Raw genomic sequence first — 22,847 nt, forward strand, 5'->3', positions numbered from 1 at the left:
TTTCTGTTGTCTCTGTGCTGCATGTGTTTATATGTATGTATGTATGAATGCATAGTTACATTCTCAAGGCATGGTACAATAATTTTATTTTAAAATCTTTATTTTGGGTAATTTTAGATTTACAGAAAATTTGCAAAGGTAAAACAATTTCTGTATATACTTCACTCAGCTTCCTCTAACGATAACATCTTACATAACCGTGGTCCATTTGTCAAAACTAAGAAATTAATACTGGTACAATACTATTAACTAGCTACATATTTTATCTGGATTTCACCAGTTTTTCACTAATGTTCTTTTTTCTGTATGGATCCAATCCAGGATACCACAATACATTTAGAATTGCCCTGTCTTGATCATCATGTAAGTGTACATTGTAATGAATATCTTCCTGAAATTTTATGTACAAATTGGATTTCTGCAAATTAAATAGTTCACATCATAAATTATAAAGATAATAAACAACATCTATATTGTGTTTTATAATTACATAGGCTATTTACATGCATTTTTCACTTCATTCTCCTAAGTTATTCACTATTAGCACAGAAAGGATATTTAGCAGTCACCTCAGTATACAACCCTATTGCTTTATAGAGGATGAGTCAAAGAGGTAAAGAGTTTAAATGTCTTGGATAAATTCACATCATTACAGGTACAGAGCCATGACTAGCTTCATCCCTTGTTGAGTATTTCTCTAGTATATTATACCCAGATCCCAACAATTGGAATACCTGTTCCGTGACTGTCATAAAGAATAGGAAGTACTACTGAGGTCAGGCCTTCATGAACATGGTTGGAAAGCAGCCAACCTCCTGAGTTTTGAAGCAGGCTTCTTTGTCCAAAGATGTTGCGATAACATTTGAACTGGCTTGAAGCTGATTATTACAGACTATTTAGAAGAACCTAGAGGGAATTCCTTTGTGAAGGAAATAAACCTTTTCAAAGTGTGAATAATTATCATCATAAGTGGTCTATGAATTAGGATATATGTATATCACATTTTCCTGAAATATTTTTTAAAAATTGCCCATAGAGCAATAAAAAGACAAGTCATTGTAGATTAACGATTGAAATATATTTTTCAAGACACTTTATTGTTTGATTTAACTGATTATGCAACAGTGACTAGAGATAAAATATAATAAATCATGCTCCTAAGTTTAACCTTCTTCTAATATTGGTAGAAGACAGATGACAAACCTGAAAATCCCTAAGTGGGACTTCATGTTTTTGTGTCTTTCTAGGCAATATGCTGTAAATGCATCTGGATGTGCCCTAATTGGATGATAAAGGCACCTCAACCCCTTTATGAAAGAGGATGCTCAGAGCCCTACTCCAAAGATGAATTCAGCCACAGTCACTGTTCACCATAGACTCAAACTATACTATCCAATTTCACATCTTTTTTCTTGACTGAAACGATGTTCAGATCATCTCCCTTCTCATCTTCAGCTTGTTTTCTCATCTTTGGTTTGGCAGCCAGCACCTCTAGCCTGGAGGCATCAAACTTCAGCACACACCAGAATCTCCTGGCCTGCCTATTAAAGCAGCTTGTTGGACCCCCACTAGCATTTATGCTTCAGTATGCTTGGGTAGGGGCTGAGAATTTGCATTTCTGACAAGTTCCCTGGTGATCAGTGCGCTGCTAGACCTAGGACCAAATTTTGCGCTGCTCTAACTCGCTTCCTCTAACTCATTCTTTGGGCTACCTCTAAACCTCCTTTCAGTATAGCTTTCCTTACTGCGTTCTGGACTGCACCGATATTTGTGTTAGTCTTTTGTTTCTGTTGCTTAGTTTATTTGCGGTTCCATTCCTCTTGGCTCTGATGTCATTTTATACTCTGGATCCTGCCTTTAGACATGCCTTATATTTACCATTGCAAGGTAATAGAAAAAGAATTAGTAATTTTGGGTACAGAAAATGTTTGTGATTGACTTTTCTAGCAAAGATAACTGGGATATATGTGGACAGAAGGAGGTAGGTATGGAGATAGAGAAAAAGTTAATATGGAATTCTGTCACATAAATGTGCAAGGCATCATAAAATCTGAGGGAAGCAGTGATGGAGAATACAATACTGTTGATAATATGGTTAAGGTTATTGTATACTGAGTGCTTGTAATTAAGGTTTCTTAATATATAGGTAGCCCCATTATCTCATATAAAATCACAATCGTAATACTCCAGAGTAGATGAAGTTGAAGACTTCAGATACAGCTAAGAAAAACTAGGAAGCTGGGTAAATGGAGAACTGTTCCTATAATCAACTATCAGCAGTAATGAGAAATAGAAACTGGCTTTACAATCAACCAGCAGAAATCCAAGAAAGCCTGAACCTACACTCAGGTCTGCTAGCTTCTGAATCCTGTTCAACACTGGGTCACTGATTTCCTTTTCAATGGTGTAGTGCCTAGAGGCACAGCTATTTGCAACATCTTTGCCAGTGATGGCATTCTAGAGAGACCTTCATCACTTATAATTCGTTGTAGGTCTATAAACATTCTTGTGGGGACATACTAGACAACACTATTCTCACTGAAGAAGCTATTGAAAGAGTCATCTCTCACAATCCTCTTATCACTGGGCTTTGGGTGGGATGCTGGATTTTATATTCCAGGAAATAGAGTTCCCAGTAGCTGTTTCTATTCTGGACACTAACCTCACCAATGTGATTAGGGATGCTTTAATGCAGGGTGGTAGAAACAGGAAGCAAAGGTGAGGGAATAGATACTGAGTCCAGGTTATCATCTCCAATAAGGTAGGAAGAGAGATATCTGATTTAATAATTAGTAAAATGACAAGTTTAGAATAAACATACTCTAAAGATTCTTTATTATCAATTAAGATAATATTAAGTAACAATGGCAACAACAGCAAATTACCTGCATGAATCCTCAGCCCTCTGCTTGTGAGATTTCATGTTTAGTTCCAAATGTTGGGCAATTCTGGATGAAAGGAATAGGCAAGAAATAGATTTGCCTACCACCAAGTTTCGTGGATAGATCTGGTGATTGCTTCAAAATGGGAGATGCTCCCATCACTTTTAATACTTCTACTGAACAGAAATTATGGTCATTGATGACATCTAATCACAGCTTCTTTTTAGTCATTTAAATTGCTGAAAGACAGGTTGACAGACATCATACTCCTTCTTTCTTGGTAAGAGATCTCTCTTCTTTTGTTAACAGAATATCAATTTTGTTCAGACATAAGGCTGCCATGAGCTTCATGGGAGGCTAGATTTCTCCCTAACCCTAGATACTGAGTTATGATTGGAATAAAATAGTCAAAATCCCAATCTCCTTAGAGTTGACTGGTTTAGGCATTGACATGTTAGGCGGTTCAGGATAATAAGTGAGAGGTAGTCCTATGGATGGGTTTCTGAAGAAGATTCTCCCTGTTGATAAGAATAGACACATCATGGAAATATCCCCTTTTGTGTCTTTGGACTTACTCTGTGAGGAGATGCCTCCTGCAGCCGTTTCAGGTTTTTCCTGGCCAAAATGGACAAGCCTGAGATCAAAAAACTGATACAGTGCATATGCCAAAATCCTAAATTTCCCGGAACTCTGAGTCAGCTAAGCTCTGGAATGCTTGATATGTGAAATAGTTTCTTTTTGTTTAAGCCATTTTTAATTGGGTTTCTCATTCTTCTAGCTTAAAACATCCTAATTGATAAAGGTAGTATTTTTCTCCATTACTGAATAGAAACATTAAGGCAGCAAACTTGTATTACATCTGCACTCTGAAATATCTCAAAGAATTTTACATATTTCATTTTTCTTAGCATATACATGTAAATATATATACAAAATTATAAATATATAAAAAATATATTATACACACACACACATATATTTCCTTGAACCACAGTGTGGGTCTTGCTGTGTCACTCTTTAGGGACAATAATGATATTATACTAATTCCATCCTTTTACTGAAGAAGGAAAAAAGTTAACATTGGCAATGTCCCACAGCTTCTCAGCCTGAAGTCAGAATTGATCATTCAAAGTTGCTCAAGAACACCAAGATAAGAAATTGGGATTTTGTTTTAAGTGGGATGTGGAGTCATTAGAGAGTAAGCAGACTAGTGACATTTTAATTATATTTAAAACGAACATTCTGGTTGCATTGTGGAGAATGGATTATAGCAGAGCAAGAGGAATTTGGTGAGAAGTTTGTGGCTCTAATCAGGTTGAGAGAGATGATGCTGGATTAGACTAGGTCAATGACAATAGAAATAGATTTGGAAAATGTTATGAAGACTGAACTTATTGATGGATTAGATATAAGATACTATGGAGAGATAAATTAAGAATAAATCCTGGATTTTGGCTTGAACAAGTTAGGCATATTTTGGTGCCAGCATTGAGATGGAAAGAAGAAATGAGAAAGTGATTTAGGGAAGAAATAAAGAGTTCATTATAACATAATAAAGATATATTGAGTTTAAGATGTGCATGTAGAGGAATCAAGTATAAATTTGGATCTATGAACTTGTAGCTTAAAGAAGTCTGAGCTAAATATATAAATTTAATAATATATAATATATAAATATGTGTGTGTACATGTGTATGTGTTTGTATATGTGTATATATATACACATATACATATATGTATATATATATATATATATATATACACACACACACACACAGTACTGGGTGATATCCCCAAGGGGGAGAGGGTAGACAGATAAACCAAGAATCCCTAGATCTGAGCCCATATAAACATTAGGTAGAATAGAAAGAGGAAAAAATGAAACTGAGAAAGAACTCCTAGTGAGATAGGAGAAAAACTGGGAGGGGATGGTTTCACAGAGCTAAGAGGAGTGTCTCAAGTGGGAAGCAAATTGGTATAGGAATTCATCACTGTCCGGTTCCACTCAAGTATTGATGCTGGGCTTTGTTCTTAATTTGTTAAGGAATTACCACCCGCTCTTTTCAGTGGAATTAAAAATATACTAGACTGATGAAAATTGGATTTCTACCCAGAATAGTTATTCAGATGGGGGTTCAGCCTTGTTTTAGGATGATTACTGTTTTCATGAATGGCTAAGGGATATTGTGCTGATATCTGAAAATGGAAGGCCATTCACCAGATAGTGATAAGAAAAACAACAATGGGGCTCCTCTGTGATGGCAATATTATTTACTCACTTGAAGAGAGAGGGATGGCCTTCAGACATCAATTAAGCTTCCATGTAGCTCCCTGGTGCTTGACAATTTCCCAACCCACCTCTTTGTCTTGTGCTCTCTCCCAAATTAAGCTTTCTCTTTCAACTCCTGCCACTCCAGTATTCTCCAAGATATGGCCCAGTCCTCCTTCACCTGAGCTCTTTACAGAGAGAATGAACAATTGTTTGAATATTGATGAAAATTACAGTAAGTCAAGAACAGAGAAATCACCATTAGTTTTCATAGTAGGGTGATCTTTGGTGACCTTTACTAGAGTTTCACTGGAGTAGTAAGGACAGACTACAAGGTGACAGGTGTTGAAGATTAAAAGGGAAGTAAGGAAGAGGAGTTATCAGGTGTGGACAACTCTTGAGAAGTTTTCTGGGAGGGAGAGTAGAGAAATGGATTGTGGGAGGTGAAGCTGAAATTGAGTATATGGCTGAGGAGGATTTTTTTTTAAGATGCAAGATAAAAAGCATTTTCATACAGCAGTGGGAATGATTTAGTAGAAAGGGGGAGATTGATGGTATAGGAGGACAAGGGGATATCCGAAGAAGTGATGTCCTTGAAAGGTGAGAGAGAATGGTATCCACAACACAAGGAGAGGAATTGGCTTTTAAGAGGAGCAGGGACAAGTCTTCCATTGTAATAGGAGAACACAGAGAACAGGATATAGTTTAGGAATGTTTAACAGTGGGAAGTTGAGAGAGCGCTCCTCTGATAAATCTTTGTCAGCTTCTGCATTTCTATTTCTTTGGGATCTGTTTTCTATTGAATTTGACAGTGCTATTCTGATAGTGGTTGCATTTTGTCAAATAGATTGTCATGGGATTGTTATCTGCAATGGACTTGGAGACCTTGTGAAGGTATTCCTGGGAACTACATCTATTGGGGCAAGTAATTGTTGTAGAGGAACCAGCTATCAGTGAATATGGTAAGTGCATCCTAGAAAGTAGAACACATTCAGCATGTTTAGTGATAGATAATTACTAGTTGCAGAGATCAACTAGTAATAGAGAAAGCAGTGGATGAGAGTGCAGCAAGATACATCCAATTAGGTGGGTGGAGCATAGTAATTAAAAATCTGTAAAAGTAGGGAGCATTAGAGATTTTGGTACACAGACCAGTATATAGTTTGCAGCAGAGATGCGTGAAATAAAATAGCATGTTCTCCTTAGTTAAAGTTGGTTTAGGAGCAGACTTCAGTCCCATTCTAATGGAGAGGAGGCATTAGAATGGCAGGAATAAGGCAGGACCCCATTCTAGCAAGTCTAGCTTTCTGAAGAGATCACTGGGATAGTGAATTTGGCAAGAAAATAAGATTTGAATCCTTTTACCAGAACTAGTGTATAAGTTTGGAAAGTGGGAGGTGGTCTTAGAAATAATGCAGAGGCTTAGTTCCTATCAGAAGGCTTCATGTTTTCTGGGGCCTGAAGTTTTTACAAACATCACAAAATCTAAAAAAAAAAAAAAAAGTAATAATTTTAAGCATTAACTGCTTGACATAACTCTAAAGTACTTTTCCCCGTAAATTATTTTGGCTTCATACTCCCTAATTATGTCTTAGTATAACAATGTTTTATAATATAATGTTTTATATAGTGATAGTTTAAAATTTTTTCTTTCAATTTCAAAATTCTTTGTAAGTAATGACATCCTAACATTTAATCGCATACATTGAGATGCATGAAACAGATGTACTTACTGGCTTTAGTACTGCTACAGTTTTGTACCCTACAAACACAGGAATTCTGATAAATTTTACATTTCCAGTCAAAAAGAAAAAATAATGTAGGCATTTATAATTGTATATGCTGCACTGTTGAGTATATTTCTGAAAGGAGAGAATTTTTATTTTAACTAGGATTTGATGAGGACCCAATCTTTTTCTTACAATTTTACATGCTAAGTATATTAGTTTTCCACTGTTGCATAATAAATTACCACAAGCATAGTGATTTGAAACAACACACATTTATCTCACAGTTTCTGTGGGTGTGGAGCCCAGGCTTGAGACTGGGTCTTCTGTTTCGGGTGTCAGCAGGCTGTAATCAAGATGTTGGCCAGGCTGTGCTCTTCTCTGTAGGCTTGACTAAGGACAAATCCACTTGCAGGCTATCAGGTTGTTGGCAGAATTTGTTTCCTTGCATCTGTATGACTGAGGGTCCCAACTTCTCATTGGCTGTCCACCAGAGGCTACCCTCAGGTCCTAGAGGCTGCCCACAATTCCCTGCCACATACTCTCTGCAAAAGTAGTTCACAGCATGGCTATTTGCTTCTTCAAGGGCAGCAGGAGAATTTCGGGCTCAGTCAGCTAAGATAATCATATATAATGTAACAAGAGTCATGGGAGGAACATCTATCACCTTTACCTTATAGCTTAATCAAAGAAATGATATCCCATTACCTTTTCCATAGGTAAAGCATGGTTGGAAGCAAGAGTACCTTATACAGCGGTGTGATTTATTGGGAATCACTTTAGGGTGAACATGCTAAAGAGTGAAATAATTTCTGTAGACAGGTTTCTGTATGTTTTATACCCTACTTTTCCTCCACTACTCAAATAGTTCTGGTGCCATACTCTAGACACCTCCATATCATGATATGACCTCTGGCCCTACACTTTCCTGTCACTATGCCAGGTAAGTCTGTATGGGGGTAACAATATTTTATTTAGTACTATGCCTAGATGCTTACTGTGATGGTTAGCAGTGACTTAACTACACATGAAAGTGACCAAGAACCACAAAATATCCCTCTAGATTCGATGTAAATATATACCTAATTCAAGTTCCCCTTGGCTGGATCCCAAAGCTATCCATGGCCATTCCAACATCACCTCATCTGAGGGATGAGTGTGACAGAGGGGAAGTAAAAGTGAAAAGAGATAGTCTTAATTATTGCAATTATAATATCTTATTTTTATGAATTTTATAAAAACATGTACCCATGGGAAGACTTCTTTTCCAGGGCTCATGAGGGGGCTAAATGAGGAGCTTTGAAATTAAGTTTCATTAGCTTCATGGGAAATCCACTTCAGGTTGCCACATTTTTTTTTTTTTTTTTAGTTTTTAGCTTTTTAGTTTTAATCACATTTTTAAATTATTAATTTGACAATTATTCACTTGATCTCAAGTCATAGTTAGAATTTTTAAAACTTATGCAAATTTCTTATCCAATGGGCTTGTTATAAAAGAAAGTCAATAATTGGGTGGAAGTTACCCTCTATGCATCAGATGAAGATTCCAACCACAGGAGTTTAAATGTTCGGATTTAGATTGTGAAAAATAATAAAGTTTGTTCTTTTCCCTTAGGGCTACATTTATTGTGTAATTACAGTGTACCAAGACTATATTTAGCCTTTATTCTTTGTGTTTAAATTGTGTGCTATTTAAATTTTGTGATATACATAGTCCTGATTTTATTTTGAGAAGGTAATTGGTGATTGTAGCAGGTACTTCTGTCTTCTGATCCCCAAAACATTCCCCTCTTGCTCTCACAAAAAAAGAAAAAGAGAGAGGAAAAAAAGAACTAAATATTTTTTTAGTTATCAGGTGACTAAATGTTCAGGGAAATTGAGTGCTGCTCTCCATAAGATAAAACATACCCTTAAGGTGTTTAGGGTAATCCCTTTCTCCTTTGCTAGTGATAGTTTAGAGGTGGTCATGTGCTCCAGTTCTAGCCAATCTAAGAGGAAGTGCTGAGGGTTCTGGGAAAGAGAGATGTATAGTGAGAAGCCACCCTTTCTTTGTGCCTTTGAGACTTCTAGTTGGTGACAAGTAGTTTCTGATCCCTGAAGCCTAGAGGAAGCAGAGAAAATGACTCAAAGCTCTGAACTAACCAACTCTGCATGCTTTCTTCTGGACTTCCTGTAACGTGAAGTGAAAACATGCCACGTCTAGTCTGACATTTCTATTGCTTACAGCAGAAGGCACTCTAACAGAAACAGCACAAAAATCATACAAACACACATAATATTTATTTACCTTTTTCTCATTAGAAAAGCAATATATGTTCATTCTGGAAATTTGGGATACAGGTGTTCACAAGAAATTTAAAAAATCATTCAGAGGTAACTATATCAATATTTTTTGCACATATTCTATTTTTCCTATGCATGTACTTTGTATATTATATAATTAAAAAAATTAGACATTGTTTTATACCTAATTTTTATACTTAATAACCAAAAGAATTAAATTGAAGATTTAAATCAATTAATCTTAGAAATTAAATTGAACCTTATTCTATTTAGTCTCCTATGGACACAATTTATAGTAATTAGACAACAAGAATTGGTTTGACATTTGAAACTAGGCTAAAGGTAAAATAGATGAAATTCAAATGTATTTTAGCTGCTCATAAATATTATCTCTTTGTGACTACCAAGTAAGTTCTGAGATAGGGCACTTAAAATTTTTTTCTAACTCATTTACACTGATTTATGCTGTTGGGAAGATTATGTTTGTAGTACTCCAACATTTTTGGTTTGTTTGTTTTAAGATATGATATCTCTGTTTTGTAGGCTGAAATTGAACTTGCACAATCTTTTAATTCATTGTTGTTTGTTCATGTCATGTATTACTAAATTGAATTTAGCAAGAGGAAATCCAGTTTTTAACCAGTTTTTTATGCCAAATAGAAGAGGAGATATCCAAGATAGAATCTTAATTATCTGATATATTGGATTAACTCTGCAGAACATATCCTTTTTTACAAGGAATCCTCATCTTTTATTATGACTGAAAATAGAGTAAATGACTATAATACCAAATATGAAATACTCTATGTTGAGTGATGTATCTTTAACTTAAAAGCCACATTTACCTTTTGCACTATTAATTTTGGTATAAATCCATATCCACATTATAATTTACAGACCACAACATTTATATAATATATTTATTTCTGCCAAGTTTTTCATTACATGTTGAGCCTTAAGAGAGTTTTTAAGGTTGAAAATGGTGAGTGATCAAATTGAATCAATCCAGTACAGTTTCAATATTAACATTATTATGAATATATATATATATAAATGTATCAGGTGAATACATTCTGATACATTTTTATTGTAATAAACTTCTTTATGAATATACAGAATCAGTTGGGAATTCCTAAACTTTTTTGTGACATTGGCTCCTTTGGCAGTCTGGTATGGCCAAAAACCCTTCTCAGGATAATGTTTTTAAATGCATAAAATAATACAAATAGGAATAAAAGTAAAGCAGTTGCATTGTAATACAGTTTTGTGCATGGTCCACAGTTTAAAAACACCTGCATCAAGATTTTGAATAGCCCTTTAGTTAATGTATTAAAAAATGCCTAAGAGTGTATCTAAGTAGAACAGTTTCTTGAATATGTAAAAGCCAAACTGACATATGTTCAATAAACACATATCTAACAAAGCCCTTAGATTGTATCTTGTATATTTTTGCCTTTAAATCCGTATGTAAGAATTGTTATCAGTTTGGGAATAAGAATACGTATGATAAAGAGATGGTAGAGAAGAATGGTTTTGTTGTGACTTATCCATATTCCTGTGTCATCTAGTGAACTTTAAATTCTTGGTATCAGTATACACACCTTTAAAGTTAACTTTGAGCATTTTAGCACATTACAAATTTGAGTCCAGCCCAATTCAACTGTAGAGTTGGGGCATTGATTGGCTAATTAAAGGTATGAGTTTAGTAAAAAGACGATATGAATGAAAGAGTAGAAGGAAGGAGTTCAATAGTGACAGAAATAGGACCAATGGAGACAGAATTGGAAAATAACCTAGAATGTGGAAAAATAACTACTACACACTACAACACTAAAAGTATGAGAAGAGAAAAATAAGGAAAGGAAAGACCTACCATTAGTTTAATTAGTAGTTTACTTAACCACAGTTTCACAAGGCCTGGAATGTGTGGAAATGACATTTCATCTTTTGTGTGGCATTACATACCTCATGTGAATATAATAATATTTTACCTATTTCTTTTAAAAAATAAGTTAAAGAGTGGTTGAATTTCTTTTAATTCCCTTATACAGTTTTCTTATTTAATGGATATTATAGAACCCTTTCATCCTATCCCCTTTTTCATGGAATGGGTGGAAACAGGCCTAAATTACAAGAGGTATTGTGCTGACATATTTTGGAAACCATACCACTCAATGTGAACATCAGCAGGTATTAGTTATACATTTACAGAGAGTTTTTCTTTTCCCTTTTCTAATACCTTTCTGTCTCCTTTGATCTATATATAGTGAAACTGAGGTTTTCAGAGTTAATTTTACATATCAAATAACTTTTTGCTTGTGCATTTGCTTGATTTCTTTTTTTTTTTTTAGTGATTTGTGGATTATGGATTTAGAAAGATCAGAAGATAGAAGAAAATCCCTGACATTAAAAGAGAAGGTATGTTATTTATAAAACATAATCAGTATATATCTTTTCATGATTGTATTTTAAAACATTGTTATTATTACTACACTTAATTACCACAAACTCCATAGACTACACAGCCCAAGAGGAATGTTCTAACCCCCTGTCCAAATCTGAGCCCCTCTGAAACTCCCTTTTATATGAAGGCACTTCACAACCTGTACCAAGTGAAGAATGGGATGAAAGAGAACTATTTATAAATCTTGTCAGGTTGGAGCAGTGGACAGTGGGTTGGTTGCTGAATACTCCAAACATTAGAATGCTTTTGAAGCCAAGGAAAAAATTTGATTCATTGCATTTTGTTTTTTTAAACCATAGAAGGGAAAACTGATCACATGGGCAGGGGAAATACTGTCTCTGTGCTCTATGTATTTATTGTTTTAGCATAAGGTTGTAATTGCTGCTAAGCCCCTTTGGAGAAAAACTCTCCAAGGCATGCTGAGGTTAGGACTGTGTTTCTCAGCGTTACTTTTTGGCATCTGTTTGCCTTAGGCCATGGCTATTTTAAATATTTATATATTATTATACAAGAAGAAAGTGATTTAAAAACCCATATAATGTGTTATAGAAGCTCAGAAAGTGAAGAGATTAATTTAGAAGCTAATGGTTAAGAGGAAATATATAATTATTTTTCCTGAAAAAATTTTCCTAGTAATTGAGTTTCTGACAATGTGATTTCCAAAGAAATAAGTGTAATACCGTAATCTGAAACTCTGCTTTGTTTGTATGTAAATGTGCTGGAATATGCTTTGTGTTTATCATTCCCAAAAGGGGAAATCCATTACCTTGTCCTACATAGTTTATGTGTCTGTTTACGTGACTTCCTATGTAGTCTAACAATTACAGAGAGAAATATCCATATATAAGTGGATCAAAGCATGGATTTAAAAAAGCAAAGAGAAAGAAGAAGTGATTTACTGGATCTGACACCCTGTTTACCATTTCAGGATCAAACCAATACCAAATTCCAAGGACATAGTAGGGAGTCCAGCAGACAGTAAATGAAGTGGCAAATGCAACCGTCATCTTTAGGGTCCTCAGTCGAGCTTGTGGTATATTATTCTTGGATTGATTCAGTTGTAGTTCTTTTAGATAGAGAAAAGAGTAGGTGTTTAACAACCAGTTTTATTACAAAACCAAAATAGACAAAAAGGAAGACAGAATCATAATTCAACCTGATGAATTAGCAAATTTCTAATATTTTTAATAATGACAATTTGTTTGAAAAGCTTGTTTATATTTCAAGTTTTCCACTATGTTACATAATAAATAGAAAATATTAAAGATAGTAGTGCTCTTAAAATAAATTTTCCATCAAACTAATATGGATTTGAAATAAAGGGCTACTCAAATTCTTAAAATATAAATTTAAGAGAGCAGACTGAGGTTGAGCTGAGTTGAATTCCCTACCTTTTGGTTGTCATGCCAACATAACCATGTTTACTTTATAAATTTATAAATTCCCCCTCTTTCCCAATTGGCCACATAGGAGGTGCCATTGCCATTGTGGGAGGCAATGTAAGCTTGGCACATGGAAGAAACACATGCATTGGAACTGGTGTCAGAATCCTAGTTGGCATTAAGGATATTGAAGGACGAGGACAAGATGGTGGAGTAGAAGAATGTGAGCTCACCTCTTCTTACAGAAACACCAAAATCACAACTAACTGATGAACAAAACATGCTGGGACCTACCCCCAAAGATACCCTACATCCAAAGACAAAGAAGAAGACTCAATGAGATGGTAGGAGGGGCTCAGTCATGATAAAAACAAATCCCGTATATGCTGGGTTGGCAGCCCACAAATTGGAAAGTAATTATACCACAGAAGTTCTCCCAAAGGAGTGAAATGTTTGAGCCCCATGTATGGCTCCCCAGCCTGGGGGTCAGGCAATGGAAAGAGGAGCTTCCGGAAATTGAGACTGTGATTAAAAATCTTCTACCAAACAAAGGCCCAGGACCAGATGGCTTCATAGGAGAATTCGATAAACATTTAGAGAAGAGCTAACACCTATCCTTCTCAAACTCTTCCAAAATATAGCAGAGGGAGGAACACTCCCAAACTCATTCTACAAGGCCACCATCACCCTGATACCACAACCAGACGAAGATGTCACAAAGAAGGAAAACTACAGGCCAATATCCCTGATGAACATAGAGCAAAAATCCTTAACAAAACACTAGCAAACAGAATCCAACAGCAAATTATAAGGATCATACACCATGATCAAGTGGGGTTTATCCCAGGAATTGAAGGATTCTTCAATATATGCAAATCAATCAATGTGATACACCATATTAACAAATTGAAAGAGGAAAACCATATGATCATCTCAGTAGATGCAGTAAAAGCTTTTGACAAAATTCAACACCCATTTATGATAAAAACCCTCCAGAAAGTAGGCATCGAGGGTACTTACCTCAACATAATAAAGGCCATATATGAAAAACCCACAGCCAACATCTTTCTCAATATTGAAAAACTGAAACCATTTCCTCCAAAATCAGGAACAAAACAAGGTTTTCCACTCTCACCACTATTATGCAACATAGTTTTGGAAGTTTTAGCCATAGCAATCAGAGAAGAAAAAGAAATAAAAGTAATCCAAATCAGAAAAGAACAAATAAAGGTGTAACTGTTTGCAGATGGCATGATACTTTACATAGAGAATCCTAAAGATGCTACCAGAAAACTACTAGAGCTAACCAATGAACTTGGTAAAGTAGCAGGATACAAAATTAATGCACAGAAGTATCTTGCATTCCTATACTTTAATGATGAAAAATGTGAAAGAGAAATTAAGGAAACACTTCTCTTTACCATTGCAACAAAAATAATAAAATGCCCAGGAATAAGCCTACCTAAGGAGACAGAAGACCTGTATGCAGAAAACTATAAGACACTGATGAAAGAAATTACAGATGATACAAACAGATGGAGAGATATACCATGTTCCTGGATTGGAAGAATCAATATTGTGAAAATGACTATACCACACAAAGCAATCTACAGATTCAATGCCATCCCTATGAAACTACCAATGGCATTTTTCACAGAACGAGAACAAAAAGTTTCACAATTTGTATGGAGACACAAAAGACCCTGAATAGCCAAAGAAGTCTTGAAGGAAAAAAGCGGAGGTGGAGGAATCAGACTCCCTGACTTCAGACTTTACTACAAAGCTACAGTAATCAAGACAATATGGTACTGGCACAGAAACAGAAATATAGATCAATGGAAAAGGATAGAAAGCCCAGAGATAAACCCATGCACCTATGGTCAACTAATCTATGACAACGGAGGCAAGGATATACAATGGAGAAGAGACAGTCTCTTCAATAAGTGATGCTGGGAGATCTGGACAGTTACATGTAAAAGAATGACATTAGAACACTCCCTAACACCATACAGAAAAATAAATTCAAAATGGATTAGAGACCTAAATAAGACCTGACACTATAAAACTCTTGGAGGAAAACATAGGAAGAACACTCTTTGACATAAACCACAGCAAGATCTTTTTGGATCCACCTCCTAGAGTAATGGAAGTAAAAGCAAAAATAAACAAATGGGACCTAATGAAACTTAAAAGCTTTTGCCCAGCAAAGGAAACCATAAACAATAAGAAAAGACAACCCTCAGAATTGGAGAAAATATTTACAAATGAAGCAACTGACAAAGGATTAATCTCCAAAATTTATAAGCAGCTCATGCAGCTCAATATCAATGAAACAAATAACCCAATCCAAAAATGGGCAGAAGACCTAAATAGACATTTCTTCAAAGAAGATATACGGATTGCCAACAAACACATGAAAGGATGCTCAACATCACCAACCACTAGAGAAATGCAAATCAAAGCTACAATGAGGTATCATCTCACAGCAGTCAGAATGGCCATCATCAAAAAATCTACAAACAATAAATGCTGGAGAGGGTGTGGAGAAAAGGGAAACCTCTTGCATTGTTGGTGGGAATGTAAATTGATACAGCCACTATGTAGAACACTGTGGAGGTTCCTTAAAAAACTAAAAAAGAACTACCATGTGACCCAGCAATCCCACTACTGGGAATATACCCTTAGAAAACTATAATTCAAAAAGAGTCATGTACCACAATGTTCATTACAGCTCTATTTACAATAGCCACGACATGGAAGCAACCTAAGAGTCCATTGACAGATGAATGGATAAAGAAGATGTGGCACATATATACAATGGAATATTACTTAACCATAAGGAGAAATGAAATCGAGTTTTTGTAGTGAGGTGGATGAACCTAGAGTCTGTCATACAGAGTGACGTAAGTCAGAAAGAAAAACAAATACTGTATGCTAACACATATATATGGAATCTAAGAAAAAAAGGATTCTGATGAATCTAAGCATAGGACAGGAATAAAGATGAAGATGTAGAGAATGGACTTGAGGACATGGGGTATGGGAAGGGTAAGCTGGGACGAAGTGAGAGAGTGGCATGGACATATATATGCTACCAAATGTAAAATAGATAGCTAGTGGGAAGCAGCTGTATAGCACAGGGATATCTGCTCGGTGCTTTGTGACCACCTAGAGTGGTGGGATAGGGAGTGTGGGAGGGAGACGCAAGAGGGAGGAAATATGGGGAGACATGTATATGTATAACTGATTCACTTTGTTATACAGCAGAAACTAACACAGCAATGTAAAGCAATTATACTCTAATAAACATGTTAAAAAATTAATACACGGAAATCTGTTGAATTTCTATAAACTAACAATGAAATTTCAGAAATAGAAATTAAAGAAAGAATCCCATTTACCATAGCATAAAAAAGAATAAAATACCTAAGAATAAACCTACCTAAAGAGGCAAAAAAACTGTACTCTGAAAACTTAGACACTGCTGAAACGAATCAAAGATGACACAAACAGATGGACAGGTATACTGTGTTCTTGGACTGGAAGAATCAGTATAGTCAAAATGACTCTACTACCCAAGGCAATCTACAGATTCAGTGCAATCCCTATCAATGTACCAATGGCATTTTTCACAGAACTAGAACAAAAAATTTTTAAATTTGTATGGAAAACAAAAATACCCTGAATAACCAAAGCAATCTTGAGAAAGAAAAACAGAGCTGGAGGAATCAGGCTCCCTGACTTCAGAGTATTCTACAAAGGTACAGTAATCAAAACCTGGTATGGGAACAAAAACAGACATATAGATCAATGGAACAGGATAGAAAGGCCAAAAATAAACCCACACACCTTTGGTCAGTTAATTTATGACAAAGGAGGCAAGAGTATACAGTGGAGAAAAGTTAGTCTCTTCAATAAGTGGTGCTGGGAAAATTGGACAGCCACGTGTAAAAGAATGAACTCAGAACATTCTTTAACACTATACACAAAAATAAACTCAAAATGGATTACATACCTAAATGTAAGGCCAGATACTTTAAAACTCCTAGAGGAAAACATAGGCAGAACACTCTTTTATGTAAATCATAGCAATATCTTTTTCAGTCCATCTCCTAGAGTAATGTAAATAAAAACAAAATAACCAAGTGGGACCTAAATAACTCAAAGGCTTTTGCACAGCAAAGGAAACCATAAACAAAATGAAAAGACAACCCTTAGAATGGGAGAAAATTTTTGCAAATGATGCAAACAACAAGGGATTAATCTCTAAAATTTACAAGCAGCTCATGTGGCTCAACATCAAAAAAACAAATGACCCCTCACAAACTGGTCAGAATACCTAAATAAACATTTCTCCAAAGAAGACATACAGATAGCCATGAAGCACATGAAAAGATGCTCAACATGGCTAATTATTAGAGAAATGCAAATCAGAACTACAATGAAATATCACTTTACACCAGTCAGAATGGCCATCATCAAACAGTCTATAAATAATAAATGCTGGAGAGGGTGTGGAGAAAAGGGAACCCTCTTGCACTACTGGTGGGAATGTAAATTGATACAGCCACTATGGAGAAGAGTATGGAGGTTCCTTAGAAAACTAAAAATAGAACTACCATATGATCCAGTAATCCCACTCCTGGGCATATATCCAGAGAAAAACATGGTTCAAAAGGATACATGCACCCCGATATTCATTGCAGTGCTGTTTACAATAGCCAAGACATGGAAGCTATCTAAATGTCCATCGACAGATGAATGGATAAAGAAGATGTGGTACATATGTACAATGGAATATTAGCCATTAAAAAAATAAAATAATGCCATTTGCAGCAACATGGATGGACCTGGAGATTATCATACTAAGTGAAGTAAGTCAGACAGAGAAAGACAAATATCATATGATATTGCTTATATGTGGATTCTAAAAAAACCTGAAACAATTGAAGTTATTTACAAAATAGAAACAGACTCACAAACTTAGAGAACAACCTTATGGTTATCATAGTGGAAGGGTAGGGGGAAGGAATAGATTGGGAGTTTGGGATTGACATGTACACACTGCTATATTTAAAATAGATATTCCCTAACACCATACACAAAAATAAATTCAAAATGGATTAAAGACCTAAATGTGAGTGGACAATATAAACCTCTTAGAGGAAAATTAGGAAGAACACTCTTTGACATAAATTACAGCAAGATCTTTTTTGGCCCACCTCCTAGAGTAGTGAAAATAAAAACAAACATATACAAATGGGACCTAATGAAACTTAAAAGCTTTTGCCCAGCAAAGGAAACAATAGACAAGACCAAAAGACAACCCTCAGAATGGGAGAAAATATTTGCAAACGAAGCAACTGACAAGGGATTAATCGCCAAAATATACAAACAGCTCATGCAGCTCAATATCAGAAAACGAACAACCCAATCAAAAAATGAGAGGAAGACCCAAACAGACATTTCTCCAAAGAAGACATACAGATGACCAAGAGGCACATGAAAAAGATGCTCAATATCACTAATTATTAGAGAAATGCTAATCAAAACTACAGTAAGGTATCACCTCACATTGGTCAGAATTGCCATCATCAAAAAAATCTACAAACAATAAGTGCTGGAGAGGGTATGGAGAAAAGGGAACCCCCTTGCACTATTGGTGGGAATGTAAATTGATAGAGCCACTATGGAGAACAGTGGATGTTCCTTAAAAACTAAAAATAGAAGTACCATGTGACCCAGCAATCCCACTACTGGGCATATACCCTGAGAAAGCCATAATTTAAAAAGACACAAGCACCCCAATGTTTATTGCAGCACTATTTATAATAGCCAGGACTTGAACGCAGCCTAAATGTCCATTGACAGATGAATGGATAAAGAAGATGTAGTATATACATACATATATATATATACAATGGAATATTACTCAGCCATAAAAAGGAATGAAATTGGATCATTTGCAGAGACATGGATGGACCTAGAGACTGTCATACAGAGTAAAGTAAGTCAGAAAAAGAAAAACAAATATTGTATATTAATGCATATATGTGGAATCTAGAAAGATGGTGCAGATGAACCTATTTGCAAGGCAGAAATAGAGACCCAGCTGTACAGAAGAAATGTATGGACACCAAGGTGAAATGAATTGGGAGACTGGGATTGACATATATACACTAATATGTATAAAGTAGATAACTAATGAGAACCTGCTGTGTAGCACAGGGAACTCTACTCAATGCTCTGTGGTATCCTAAATGGGAAGGAAATCCAAAAAAGAGAGGATATATGTATACATATTGCTAATTCACTTCACTGTACCGCAGAAATTAACACAACATTGTAAAGCAAGTATACCCCAGTTAAAAACAAACAAGATAGATAACCAACAAGGACCTGCTATATAGCACAGGGAACTGTGCTCAATACTCTGTAATAACCTAAATGGGAAAAGAATTTGAAAAAGAATAGATACATGTATATGTAAAACTGAATCACTTTGCTGTACATCTGAAACTAACACAGCATTGTTAATCAACTATACTACAATATAAAATTTTAAAAATTCATAAATTTTAGTATTTGAGAATGCACCAGATTCTTAAAGCAAAGGCACAACTGCATCTGTGAAGTTAAAGGTGAAATAGTCAATTACACGTTCAAGTTCGCATACTCAACACACAAATGTGCATAGTGTGTGGATACATTTTGTGGGTACAGGAGATTTGAATGTGATACAGAAAAGCTTAACTTTAACAAGTCTATTGGCTACCATTTAACGAGTTGTACTTTGCTACATTCTAGACATTAGGTGTTTGATAGAGCTTTGTGATGGACCAGCAGGAACAAGTTGCCAATGCTTCTATCGGGTAATTGGAGCAACTGTCCTTTCATTTTTAATTTCATGCTGCAAATTTATAATATTGGGAGTATTAAATTACCTCATATCTAAATGGGGGATAATAAAAGTATTGCCTCATGGGTTGATTCTGAATATTAAAAGAGTTAATTAATATACGTAAAATGCTTAGAACAGTATCTAGCGCATCGTAAGTGCCACTCTGCTTCTGTGCTTTGAGTATTGCTGTTAAAAGCTGTCTACCCCCAATTAACACCAAATCTAAGGAATACATACTGTGGGGATCCTGATGAAGGACGCTTGTCAGGGTGAAGATGATTTTTGCATTGCAGATCAACATGATGAGAAGAGGGATGATGAAGAGGCAGGTGAAGGTGAAAAAGTTATAAAAGGCTTGATGCCACCATTGTGGAAAACTGCAGTGTGTTACACATTGAGAGAAACCTTCTGTCTGTCCAGAGTCATCTTCTAAATGGATCATCCTGAAGATGTATAACTGTATAAGAAAATTTTTTAAAAAGTGATGTTGCTTATTTTCAAACAGTATTTGCAAGTTGTCTTGAAAGTTTTCTCTTCTGTATTCTGCTAGCGTTCTAACATGTTGTTGCCCAAAGCAACTGCTAAATATCTTGATATTCTTTTGGCATTTCTACAAAAAGTTATAAGTGGATTTTTACTTAAAATATGTTTGGGTAATGTGAATGGATCTGTAGGATTTTGGATTTCTTTTGCAATTATTTCAACCTTGCAGCACAATCATCAACCAAAGATTTAAACCTTGTTTGTATTTCAATTTCAGATGCTATTATGCTGAGTAAACTTTTTGCGAGTGATTTTGCAAGTGATTTTATTGTTATATCCTCAGCACATAAAACTGTGTCTGGTATTTAGAATATACCCTCAAAATACAAATTTAGATTTTATTTTTGAGACAAAATCTCATTAAAATGGTCATAAAACATGAACAGACAGTTCACAGAAAAGATATAACAGTGGCCCTTAATCATATGAAAAGACGTTCAACCTCACTTATGAGAGCAGTGCCAACCAATTAAGGCTACAATGATATGCCATCTTCTACTATCAAGATTGGCAAAATTAAAAAAAAATAGTAGCACACTTTCATGGTAAGGCTGTAGGGAAACAGGGACTCATACATTGCTAATGGGAATGCAAATTGGTACAACCATTAAGGAGGGGAATTTGGCAATAACTAGCATAACTACATATGCATTTACCTTTGACTCAGCAATCTGACATTCAGGAATTTACCCTGAAGATACACCCCTACTTCCATTATATGAAAATACATATGCACAAGATTAACCATTGATGCATTGCTTATAACTGAAAAACATTGAAAATAATCTAAATAACAATTCATTGAATAGTAACTGAATAAACTACAGTTGGCCACACAATGGGGTGCTGTACAATTCTAAAAAAAGAGTAAGGGTAATTTATGTGTGTGTGTGTGTGTGTGTGTGTGTGTGTGCGCGCGCGCGTGTGTACACATAAATACATTTATTCCAGCTCTGCCTGTGGAGAGAGCCTAGGAATAATGACATCTGAGTAGCAATGAGCACACCCAGCACTGCAGCACCCAGATCTTGTTTTCTAAGTATCATTCTCTATCAGAAGGAACCAGACCTAACTGGAGAAATGGGTGATCTCAAGGCTGGGGAAAGCAAAGTACAATATGTCCTTGGAACAGCTGTTGTGCTGAAAAGTCAGGAAATGCCCAGAGAATGATGGAGCATGTGAAAAATGTTCAGGCACCAGCTTGAAAGAGCTTCAGTTGGCCAAATCTGGGATAGTTTAAGCATGAAAACAAACACTGATAGAAAACAATGATAAACTATAGAATAAAGAAAGAAACCATGACTCCATGTTGATGTAAATTAGAAACCAACAACGACAAATAAATGGGGAGAGGAAAAAGCTCTTTACTGTAGAAAGTCAATTAATAAGTGTAAAAGGTATAGTGGAAGTAGTGATTACCATTTTGTAATCACTATAATAATAATTGATTCAGGCAAGAATCACCAATAGATGGTAAAAATATGGGTGTAAGTTTGAGGAGAGTAGTTTATTTATATCATCTCAAAGTATCTACCTGCAGGATACATGTCATTATAACGTTATTATAAAATAATAACTTTACTAGTCGAGAAATAACCAAATAATTAACATTGCCAATAATGGGACCAATCGACAGCTTCTGCTTCCTTCTAGAATATGCTGCGAAGAAAGTGTCACCTCTTAGGTATTTTTTGCTAAAAGTTTGTGGATGAAGAATGTCACCTACCATATCAGTAAACAAAGAATGTTGTGGCCATCAAGCCATAGCCCCTGCAGCCACCCCCGACTATGCACACTGAGGGCATTCAGGATGGAAAAAGGCAGGATACTGGCTCTAGATAGTTAAGGTGCATTTCAAAGGGATGATTTCAATAAGTCTGGACTCTTGCACCTTCCCATACTTAGAAAAGCACTAAATTCATTAACTTGAGATATATCATTTTTCTTTAATTAACAATAATCTTTTGATGTTCCGACTACCTGGTTTTTGTTGCAAAACAACCTATACATCCTGGCTCCTCCCTTGCTTCTTGGGAATAGTCCCTCAGAGTTATCTGAGAGGCTGTCTTCTGGGCTTACGTCCTCAGAAAATCTACTGAATAAAACATAATTCTTAACTTTTAGGCTGTACATTTTTTTTCAGTCGACAAGTGCATAACCTGAATCTACCCACGAGCAAACATCAGACGAACTCAAATTGAGGGGCATTCTACAAAATAATTGGCCTGCACTCTTCAAAAATTTTAGCATCATGAAATTCAAAGGAAGACCAAGGAATGGTTCCAGTTTAAAGGAGACTAAAAAGACATGGCAACTGAATCCCTCGCATAATCTTGGATTTTCTTTTGCTAAAAGGGATATTATTGAGACAGCGAGTGAGATATGGATAAGGTATA

General features: G+C 35.6%; 1 protein-coding gene and 1 long non-coding RNA gene across 4 annotated transcripts in view; one reads left to right on the forward strand and one right to left on the reverse strand.

The window, feature by feature from the left end:
• LOC116753822 overlaps positions 1–20,662 on the forward strand; it is a 32,076-nt gene extending 11,414 nt beyond the window's left edge. Inside the window, exons 2-3 of the long non-coding RNA XR_004349881.1 lie at positions 11,513–11,579; positions 20,202–20,662. This is a non-coding gene — a long non-coding RNA (uncharacterized LOC116753822). The remainder of the gene's footprint in view (positions 1–11,512; positions 11,580–20,201) is intronic.
• GNRHR (gonadotropin releasing hormone receptor) overlaps positions 1–22,847 on the reverse strand; it is a 38,013-nt gene that overhangs the window by 2,956 nt on the left and 12,210 nt on the right. Inside the window, exons 2-3 of one of the 3 annotated variants that reach the window (XM_032631722.1) lie at positions 20,146–20,365; positions 12,423–12,691 (exon numbers count right to left, since the gene is read on the reverse strand). In XM_032631722.1, the coding sequence (XP_032487613.1) occupies positions 12,447–12,691; positions 20,146–20,365 (465 nt within the window). In that variant the 3' untranslated portion in view covers positions 12,423–12,446. Of the gene's footprint in view, positions 1–11,389; positions 12,692–20,145; positions 20,366–22,847 lie in introns of those variants that run through there. The other 2 variants (XM_032631721.1, XM_032631723.1) reach the window with 2 other exon arrangements.

This window comes from Phocoena sinus, chromosome 5 (genome assembly GCF_008692025.1).
Source record: "Phocoena sinus isolate mPhoSin1 chromosome 5, mPhoSin1.pri, whole genome shotgun sequence".
Taxonomy (NCBI): Eukaryota; Metazoa; Chordata; class Mammalia; order Artiodactyla; family Phocoenidae; genus Phocoena; species Phocoena sinus.